The 10,933-nt window shown below is 39.2% G+C and overlaps 2 protein-coding genes across 2 annotated transcripts; one reads left to right on the top strand and one right to left on the bottom strand.

The window, feature by feature from the left end:
* Positions 1 to 821: 821 nt before the first annotated feature.
* On the bottom strand, positions 822 to 3,231 carry LOC110927740. The gene is made up of 2 exons (XM_022171181.2): positions 1,681 to 3,231; positions 822 to 1,130 (listed from the first exon to the last, which is right to left on the bottom strand). The coding sequence occupies exons 1-2, from the start codon at positions 3,229 to 3,231 to the stop codon at positions 1,068 to 1,070; spliced, it is 1,614 nt and encodes a 537-aa protein (XP_022026873.2). The 3' UTR covers positions 822 to 1,067.
* A 3,337-nt stretch (positions 3,232 to 6,568) lies between these two features.
* Positions 6,569 to 9,621, top strand: LOC110931571. Its single transcript, XM_022174956.1, has 3 exons — positions 6,569 to 6,872; positions 6,984 to 7,150; positions 9,439 to 9,621. The coding sequence occupies exons 1-3, from the start codon at positions 6,569 to 6,571 to the stop codon at positions 9,619 to 9,621; spliced, it is 654 nt and encodes a 217-aa protein (XP_022030648.1).
* The last annotated feature ends 1,312 nt before the right edge of the window (positions 9,622 to 10,933 follow it).

Here is a 10,933-nt window from a genome sequence, read left to right as displayed (position 1 = left end):
GTCGCCATCAATAAAGCGGAAGTTCTTCAATAGTTCTTTTAACCCCGTCATGTGTCTTGAGCATCCGCTGTCGACGTGCCAGATGTATTCCATGAGCATTCGAAGCCATTTCTGGAGCTTATTCTGATATATACAAATATACAAATATACAGATTAGTTTGATTTAGGAACCCAAATCTGTTTCATTTCAAATCTATCGTGGTTTTGACCCACTTTGACCTCTTTTTGTTTCCAAAGATACGCAGTTGAATCAACCAGATTTTTAACAGATTTCTTAAGATAATTTAGTTGCTGCGTGACGTTTGTAATAAAATCATGTTCTGGTTTAGGAAACTTTTTGGTTTTACAATGTTTCGTTGTATGTCCTAAATGACCACAGCGAAAACATCTTTTATGTCTGGGTCTTTTGGTGTGAGAAGATGATGTATGTGATGAGAGTCTTGAACTTTTTGCTTTCTTCATTTTCTTGTCCACTCTGCTTTCATCTTCGGGAAATTCTTCATCACTGTCTGAATCGAGTGAGCTTTCAGACGTGTTGTCCTTGCTTGAATTTTGTTCTTCACTTGCTTCACAACTTGAACATTCGAAGCTTTCATCACTTGTTGCTTGATCTTCAGTTGAGATTTCTGAATGCGAACTTTCTGATGTCTGTTCGTCTTCTGTGGTAATGGCGCTTGATTCTACATTATCTTGATCTTCAGTAGCTTTCGTTTCTGATTCTGTCATACCTGTTCTGGAAGGAATAAATTCGGGAATTTCCTTTGTAAGGAATTTTCCAAAGCTATTCCTTTTTAATTCTGGCACAAATACAGGAGATTCACAAGCAACATTATCATCATGACACGCATAATTCAAACCATGACATTCAGACACATAAGGTTCATGATCACGGGTCTCAAATGTAGGCACATGGCCCTTACAGTCATCCACAGATTTAGTTTTAGGCACTTGGCCATTACAGTCATCCATCCTACTTAAACTATTACATTCATCCTTAACATTGTTTTTAGAACAATTCCAGACGAACCAGTTAACGGTGGAATAACTGTCGCCTGAATAACCAATTCCTATTTTTGACCCTCCGCAGTCTCCATCATCATCGCACACATCTTCTTTACACTCAATGGAATCTGCATTGCTTTTAGAACAGTTAGCAGTTGTCTCATTTTCATAAAATTCATTTTGTTCAACTGAGGCCTTTTCATTTATGAGATCATTTTCGGGATGAGGAGTAGGCATAGGCACGTAGTTTTTGCTGTGAGGTGGAAAGAAAAGTTTTCTTTCATTTCCGTGCCTATCCTTATAACCAATCCCGTCTTTCACAAACGTTGGTCGTTGGCAATTTTTGATGTCAGTAAAGGCCTTTTGACTGACATTCCATTTATCTATTATAATCTGGAGTTTGTTCTTTTCATTTAACGCTTTTTCTAACCTTTCAGTAAGATCATTTATGATAAAATCTTTTCTAAACACAAATTCTTTAAGAGTTTGCATTTCAGCCAAAGTTGAGTTCAACTTTCTCTGATATGCAGCCTCATTTTGTTTAAGCTCATTATTAATTTTTAAAGCTTTGTCCTTTTGCCTTTCAAACTCCAGATTTAGGAATTTATAATGTGCCACGACATCAACGCATGCTTCGGAGCATAACTTCTCCTTGAAACTAAGTGGAATACTATTTACCAAGTCTTTGTCAGCCTTCTCTTTTGATGCATCTGCTTTCATGGCTGTAGCTTGAACTTTATCCTTTCCTTTCTCAGCATCTTTTTCAGCTTTATCACCAGACTCCACTGAAGGCAGAATACCTTTCAATCCCTGGTCAGCATCATTGTTTCCAGTTGGGATTCCCGTTGTCTGCTTCTCAAAGTGCTTTGCAGATGATTCACTAGAGATTTTGGCCATCAGTGCTTTGTTGACTTGTTCCTTAGCTTCAGTGATCTCTTCGCTCCAGTCATAGTCTTCAACAACCAAAGCCTTTGGCGTGCTGGGAGAAGCGTTGCTTTTGTTCTCTTCGGCAGTGATCTGTTTAGCAGCAGGAGTAGCTTCACTGTTTCCCTCTTTCAACATCGGACAGTCACGCTTGAAGTGTCCAAGATTCTTACAGTTGTAGCACCTCAGCTTAGACTTATCAAAACCAGCTTTTCCAAGACCTAATCGCTTGCCTGTCTTGTCTTGAAACTTCTTCAATCTCAGAGTGATCATGGCCATTTGCCATTTCAGATCCATTTCTTCCATATCATCTGGATCAACCTGATACATGTCTTCGGCAGTAAACATCTCCTTCCTCAATTCCCCAGACATTAGGGCTTCATAGCTGCTTAGGAAAGTGTTGAAGAGTGCCACATTCTCGGTTGAAACTTTCAGTGCTTGAGTATCGACAGTGATCGTTTTCTCAACAATTTGTGGGGCTTTAGATGCGCTTGCGGAAGCATTTGCATAAATTAGATCAGAAGCTTGTGGAGTAATGCCCCCTGAAGCGAGAAACGCTACATTCTTCAGTCCTGCTGAAGGTTGAGTTGCTTTAGGTTGATATCCAGCAGTGTTCATCTCTCTCTTGTTTACGTCCATTTCAAATGCCCTTAGAGTGTTGATCAGATCTGTCAGAGTAACAGGATTAGGATTGTTGAGGAATTCCTTCTTGATCATCATACACTGCAGGCTCCATTCCTTGGGGAGCGAGTCAAGCAATTTCTTTATTGCAGCACGATTGGTTACAGGATTTCCAGCTTTCTTCATTTTGGTCATCATGTTTAGGAAGCGGCTAATGTGATCAGACAGGCTCTCTCCACGGACTCCGCAAAACATGTCGTATTGCTTTTGCACCATATCTCTCTTGCTTTCGATCAGTTCTTCATTTCCCTCATAGTACTCGATCAATGCATTCCAGAGTGCATTAGCAGTTCGGTGTTCTTCAAACATGTTGCAGTCGTTTGTTGATAAAGCCATGGTTAGAGCGGCGTGTGCACGACGATCACGTTGAATGAGGGCCTTGTCTTCGTCGGTGAAGGTGGTAGCATCGTTGTTAGGAACCACCGTATCTCCTCTAACTACCGTAGGAACGTGAGGTCCGGCCGTAACGGAGAGCCACAGATTGTAATCCGTGTACTCGAAGAACGATTGAATGCGAGTTTTCCAAGTGCTAAAATCTTCCGCTCCTTTCAACTTTGGTGGGCGAGTTGTGGTTCCAGTTTCAAGTTCCGCTTGAGCGATTGGACTTAGTTGATTTAGCGACATTTTTCTTTGTTTTTGAGGAATGTGTGCTGAAACAGGCTTTAATTCGCTGAAAAACTAGTTAAAATCGCCGGCGAGCGATGTTGATTATGATCTCCGATACCTTGTTCGCTATCTTCGCTGACCGAATTGCTGACAAGATTGCTGTCTCCGCTGACACGTCGTTGGATCCTGCACGTACAACAATGCTATCTACGCTGGCAAATCAAACACTGAACGAGGTTAGGTTATAATTTCCGGAAACCGTGATAGGAACGCTGAGATTCGCTAGCACGGTTCTCGAAGTCGCCTTCGATAAAATCGCTAATGGGTCGAATGATGCTTTATCGCTGATGATCAGCAAATTCGCTCGAACAATAGTCGGCTAATTTGCTGATTATGCGATGAAACAGACAACGATTCAGACAAAGTCGCTATCTTCGCTACGTTTAAAGATTATCTTCGCTATATTCAAAATTATCGTCGCTGTGTTCAAAAATTCATCGCTATATTCAAGTTAACTTCGCCAACCAGAGGGTTTATCACGAACTAAAACCCTCTAATCACTCAAAAACAGCCCAAAAACCATGTTTTGATGCACCAAAATGACCAAAATGACTCCCTAACCAAGTATTAACAACAACCTATCAATTAAACACACCAAATCAATCCATTTTAAGCCCAAAAATTTTAAAAACTTTGAAACTTTGAAAAACCTTCAAAACAATGAGAAATCTTAACAAGAACACAACAACCAAGAGCACAAAGGCTCTGATACCAAATTGTAGATCCCTAAACGTATCCGGATCACAGTGGTTGGTTGTTTTAGTCCAAAACACCTATTGATTAAGTGTTTGAACTATATAAGGTCAAGAAATATCAAGAATGATGATGAAGGTGAAGCTAATGGATTGATGAATACAACTAGTGTTGTATTGAATCCAAACAGAAAGATATAATCAATAGACAACCTTGGAAATCAGATCAAAGCTCAATAAGAATGTAAACAACACTTCTATTGCACCAAGAGCCAAAAGCTTAAGAAGGTTACAATGCTTGGGGTTTATATACTAGTGTCCTGACTAACCAGCAAATTTATAAATTTGCTGGTATCTTAACTACACTAGGTCAGGAACATTACTTCTAGATAATTACAAAAACAACCCCTAAACATTCAAAATGCGTACAAACTACAATTAAACTGATCCAGCACAAGTACCAACGATCTCATATGCTCTAACATACACTAGTGGCACATCAACAACGACTTCACTTGATTTGATCATACTCGAACACCAGCGACTCATTGAAATGTTAAAAGCTTATCTTGTACGTGCTCGGAATAAAATGGTTTCACAATGTCGGTAATTTACGGACTTCAAGTCACAAGTCGGTGAACTTGATCGATCAATGTTGATAAGTTGGTAATAGTTGGTTAAGTTTCCTAATTATGTTAAAACTATATTTGGTAATGTCTTGGTCACCAAGTTAGGGTTCGTCTATATAAACCAAAGTAGGGTTAGACATTATTAAGAGAAAAGCAAAAAGACTAAAGAGAAACCGAGTTATGGTTTAAGAGTCTGTAACTAGTTTTGAGTTATTTTCTGATTAATAAGATTGAGAGTTATTCGATCTAAATTCTTTTCTTCTATTTTCTATTTGGTTTGATTTTCAATTGGGACGTGAATTGGTATTAGAGCCAAGCTCAATCGTCGATATCAAATGGGTACTTGAGGTGATCAACGACTAAGGAGTTACGAGTCGGTGATTGGATTGCAAGTTTTATCGACGGTAACGGAGTCATCGTTTTCGGAAACTAAAGGCAATCGAAGTTTATGAACCGGCAGGAGGCCAGTCGGACCAAGTTATTGGCGGCAGCAGGTGACCTAGTATGTGTACAGAGAGAAGTGTTTAATTATTTCTTCTGTCGGTGATATTTAGTACAAGAGATAAAGGTTTTATCTTTTGTTTCTATCGCTGCAATAAAGAAAATCATAAAGGAAGTTTGTTTGCGATAAAGAAATAAAAAGGTCAAAAGCTTTGGCTTCATTTGTTTTTGTCGCTGGCTAAGAACTTGAACTGAAAGAAAAATAAATCATCAAAAAATATAATAAGTGGATTTGTTTCTTTTGATTTATTGGTTCAAACGGCTTTGATTATTTATTTATTTTGGTTCAATAAGTTTCGGTTCAACTGTTAGAACGATAATTGTTATTTGAGTTAAACAAGCGGGTTCAATTCAAGGTTTGTTTTTTTTTGTTTCGGTTCGTGAGAAGGATTCGCTAAATTTGTGAGTAAACGGTTTGGTTCTAAAAAGTTGTTTGTAAATCGATGGCGGATGAGAACAGACTACCACCGGTTGTGGTTAAGGATCAAAGTATAACAACTTTACAATGTCCAATGTTAACATAAACTAATTACAACATTTGGGCTATTCGTATCAAGGCGCTATTTAAGGTTCATGGAATACTGGAAGCTTTAGAACCGGGCAAAAAGGAGGTAGAGGCCAAAAAGGATGACATGGCAGTTGCACTTCTACTTCATGCAATACCCGAAGAGCTCGTGTTTCAAGTAGCTCAGTTTCAGACTGCAAAGGAAATCTGAGAAGCGTTGAAGACACGATATGTTGGGGTTGAACAGGTTTGAGAGGCAAAGATTGAACAGCTGGAGATAGAGTTTGAATCTTTAAGGATGAAAGAAACAGAGTCGATTGATTCTTTTGCGGGAAGAATAAGTCAGTTGGTGACCAAAACAGCCAGTTTGGGAACCACCTACGAAGACAGAAAGCGTACCTGAAAATTGTTAGGCTCAGTTCCAGGGAGTATGTTCCAATTGTAGCTTCAGTTGAACAATTCACGGATTTAACGGGCATGACGTTTCAGGAAGCAATCGGTAGATTGAAGACGTTCGAAAACAGGATTAAGGGTATCGAGTCTTTAGCAGAAAATAAAGGTAATCTAATGTTTGCCAATGGTGAATCGTCCTCGAATCATAAACCCTATGGCAATACGGTGGGGGGGAGGTGGTTCAAGTTATCGAGGCAAATGTCAAGAACGGGATGATGAGGACCAAGTTGGAAGTCAAAGCCGAGATGGTCAAAATCATGGGTCAAAGCAGACGGGTCAAAGAAGAACCAATGATCGCCAAAGGGGAAGGAAAGATAGATCACATGTTCAGTGTTACCGTTGTGATAAATGTGGCCACTTTACGTCAGGGTGTCCGGATCGTACGAAGAAACAAGATGAAGCTAACTTAGCTAAAACCAATGATTTTGATCATCATTGTTAAGATGAGATATGATCAAGAGACGGTTTTTCTAAATGAAGAATGAGTGATTCCAAAGCATTTCGAGACCGAGCCAATGGAGAAAGACACTTGGTATCTCGACAACGGAGCATCGAATCACATGACGGGTAATCGAGTTTATTTCTTTGAACTTAATGAACGTGTCACGGGAAAGGTGAAATTCGGAGATGGATCTTATATTGACATACGGGGAAAGGGATCGGTATTACTTGAAGGGAAAACGAGGGAGAAATGTCTGTTAACCGATGTTTACTATAATCTGAGTTTGCAAAGCAATATCATAAGTCTTGGTCAAGCAACGGAAGGTGGATGCGACATTCACATGAAACGTGATTTGCTAACCATTCATGATGATATAGGTAAGCTTATGATGAGGGTGACAAGGACCGAGAACCGTTTATACAAGATCAACCTCAAGATAGCAAGTCTTGGTACACAAGCTAACATGATTGGAATAAAAAAATTTGCAGGCAGAGATCTACAAAGAGTTGAACTGAAAGATGATACGCCAAGTACGAGCCAGAATCTTCTCAACGATCCAAGTTTAATGAAGAAACCCAAATTCAAAATTCAAAGAAGAATGTTCAAGAATGCAAAGAAAATGTCAAACAAGGGATCCAAACCCAAGGAAAGACGTGTAATGATCATAAGAAGCAAATGTTTGTTCAAGCTAAGTGGAGCCCAAAGAACACTGCACGAGATCAAAACAAGCCTCGGGATAATCAAGTTGAAGACATGCTTGGAATTAAAAACCCTATCAGACACTGATTAGCGGTTTGATCTCCCGGAGCAATGGCCTCAAGGGAAGAATCGATACCATGATCTAGACAGAACTGATCAATCTTAGATTGTGTAAGTTTTGAAAAATGAACAAGCATATCGTTTTTATTTGAGGACATCGGAAAGTAAACAAAACAAAAAACAACTTACCATGTTATAAAGGGGACACCGCCAGAAAACTCCACCGGAGAAACAAAAGGATTAAAGAGAAGAGCCAATGAATGAGAAAGTAATTAAACAATTGAGGGAGACAAGCGGTTATAAAGGAGTTACATCATTTCAAAAATTCAAATCCTTAATAAAAAGTACAGATGGAGGGTGCAGATTAAACTGCCAACTGGCACCCTAGGGCAATAAAGACCTCCCCCTGTGACGCTGTCAAATCAATCACCTCCAAGCCGTCTGCACACGCAAGTGGACAAGTGGGCTGGGATATCAAAGTAGCACATGTCAAATTACAAAGATCTTTATACAAAGGGCCCACAATAGGTTAACAACTTCCGACAAGAAGCTCATAACCACAAACTAAAAGCTCCATGCTTCTAGCTTCCCCGTCTAACATTTGAAACTCTTTCTTAAAACAAAAACTAACATAATGACATACGACACAAATAGAAGCATGAGCAAAGTAAATCATAGCTTCTTGGCAAAAGCAATGGATCGGGTCAGAAACAAATCAAAGGCTCATCGACATAGAGTCATAAGCACCGATATTTACAACATCGATACTCATGATTGGGGGGCTGATGACGTGGGTACCTAGAAACCCCACTCAAAAAAGCTAAGACCAATAACAATCGCAACAAATAACCAAAAACAAAAGACATAAACTAGAAACGGGAAACTAGAAGCCAGAAGCTCCCGGCAGGAAGCTAATACATCAATAGCTGGTGACAAGAAGCTAAAGTTACTGTATACATTAGAACTTGAATTCAACAGGTCAAAAGTGATAGGACTTTTCCCAAAAGCACATAAAGGTGACCTTGAGACACGCAAACCTGAACATACCCAAAGAGGCAAGGCTAACCCTGCAAGCAACATCAAATAAGGATAAGCTTTACCAAGTTAGGAAGGTATGAGCTGGCATAGGCTCCCTTGGGCAGAACACTCTGTCTATAAAAGGGGAGTCTTGTCTAGCTCCAAGTAAGTTCTCTCATTCTAGCCTCACTCTCACTTGTTATCCTTTACCATTTCGCTTAGGCTCTCAAAGATCCATCGACTGATTCTCATGCCAGAGTCCAAACGCGGGAGGCCACCTCTTGCGTTAAGACTAACGGTATTCTTTGATTGTAGATAACGACCAACGAGTTATCTTTTGGAGTTGATCCTGAACCTTCCCCTGCCATACTCTTGTTGCTTTAACAATATTCAAAGAGATAAATCTCAAATTCTCTATACAAAAAGATTATCGAATCTATGCAAAAAGTTTATAAATTTGATAGAGTAAACTGCCATTTTGGTCCCTGTGGTTTGGGCACTTTTGCCATTTTAGTCTAAATTTCAAACTTTTTAAATCTGGGTCCCTGTGGTTTCACTTTTATTGCCATTTTAGTCCAAAATCCAAAAACCCCTTATTTTGACTATTGAAAGCTAATTGTTTTATCCATTTGTTCAGGGGCATTTTGGTCATTTGATTTTAATATAACATATTAACTAAATTAAACAAAAGGAGACCATCATCTGACAGACCATCATCTTCTTCACACATAGTTCACCCACCTCTAGCAGACCATCATCTACTTCAAACCCAAACCCTCCCAAACCCAAACCCGCCACCACTCTTCCACCCGCCACCGCCTCCACCTCTTCTCAACCCCCATTGCACCACCACCATCCCCACCGCACCACCACTACACCACCACCCCTGTCTCTCTCTCCCCCTCTTTCTCTCTCTAAAACCTAAAACCAAAGCTTTTACCTTCTCTTTCTCTCTCTAAACTCGTTCTAGGGTTTGGGCAAGGTAGGCGGTGGCGGTGTGGCAGTGATGGCGGTCATCTGCAGATGAGAGAGAGATGAAAGAGAGAGAGAGAGGCGGTGGCATCCGGTGGAGGAACGGCGAGCGGTGGGTGAACTATGTGTTTAGGTTTGTTTTAGCCATCCTTGTTTGATTTGGAGAATTTGTGAAGAAACGTTGAAGTTAGTTAGGGTTTCGACGCGAAATTGGGGGATTTGGGGACGGAGAACAAGCCACATGATGAAGATGATGACGCCGGTGATGAGGATGATGCCGAAGATGAAGATGATGACATCGGTGGTCGGGTGGCCGGTGGTGGTGGTGGTGGTGGTGGCGGGGTAGCCGGTGACTGGTCTGGATTGATCGACCTTTGAGTGAAATGGTTGTTGTTAATGATGAGGTGATGATTGGTGGTTGTTTGGGGAAGATCCGGTTTGTGAAAGGTAGGGTTTGTGGTTTAGGAGGGTTTGGGTTTGAATTTTGAAGAAGATGATGGTCTGCCATGTGTTTTAGATATTAATATGTTATAATAAAATTAAAATGACCAAAATGCCACTAAACAAAAGGACAAAACAATCAGCTTTCAACAGTCAAAATAAGGGGTTTTTGGATTTTGGACTAAAATTGCAATAAAAATGAAAACACAGGGATCCAGATTTAAAAAGTTTAAGATTGAACTAAAATGGTAAAAATACTCAAACCACAAGGACCAAAATAACAGTTTACTCAACTTGATAAGAGTTGAAACCAAGATGTTTTAAGAAGTGTACTTTATGAAGTTTGAAATTCAAATCCTTTAAAAAGAGTTAAAAAATAATAGTGGTGGGAGGAAATTTGAGTAAAGGCTGCAAAAGGAAATGATGGAAAGGGGACACCATTAGTAAATAGCTTTCTCTTATTTGAGTTAGACTCCAAATAAGGTAACGCACCGTGCATCTGGATATAGGATTATAATACAGTCAAAGTTGGTCAAAGGTTTTGTACAGAATCTAGTACACGCCGAAAGCTATAAAGCAAACCTTAACACATATCCATTCAAATCTTATTTTCTTCATGATTAACCTAAACAAAATTATATCGAAATTGTTTATAATAAATAACAAATGATTTGTTACTATCGACATGATTTATTTTTATGTTGGTTTATGACTATGTTATAATTTAACAAATTCACAAAGATATTGGTGTTCATGTGAGATTTTTTTTTTTTACATTTGGTTTATATTTTTCGTTGCATCTTTTAAAATGATAATTTGTTTTTTTATATCAGCTTCCGTTGCTACTTTATATTGCTAGATAACCAAATTTCAAAATAAACGAGTTAAGCTCACAAAACCAGAAGCTGTCTTGAGATGGATACGGACCGGGGACCGATAAAGCTTAGTTTAAAGATTATAAGCCGAACCCACTCGGTTGTCACTTTTATAAGATTAGCGGTTGAATGCCCCGGTCTTGAAAACCGGCATAGTTTACTATCGAGGGATCGAATCCCTCTTGAACATCCAAGCTTGTAATTGATAGTTGTCAAGTTTTAATTCATAAGCAACTAATATCTTGTTTTCCATAAGAATATTCAAAGTACTAGACTAGTAATCCGATACTTTACTAAAATCTTCCACAACTTAAAGTTCTAGTATATATTTTTTTTAAATGTGACTTGTTTTTTAAAGAATTGAAAAAAGTAAA

The sequence above is a fragment of the Helianthus annuus genome, chromosome 3, assembly GCF_002127325.2.
Source record: "Helianthus annuus cultivar XRQ/B chromosome 3, HanXRQr2.0-SUNRISE, whole genome shotgun sequence".
In the NCBI taxonomy this organism is placed as follows: domain Eukaryota; kingdom Viridiplantae; phylum Streptophyta; class Magnoliopsida; order Asterales; family Asteraceae; genus Helianthus; species Helianthus annuus.
This window is presented reverse-complemented; position numbering and strand designations above follow the sequence as displayed.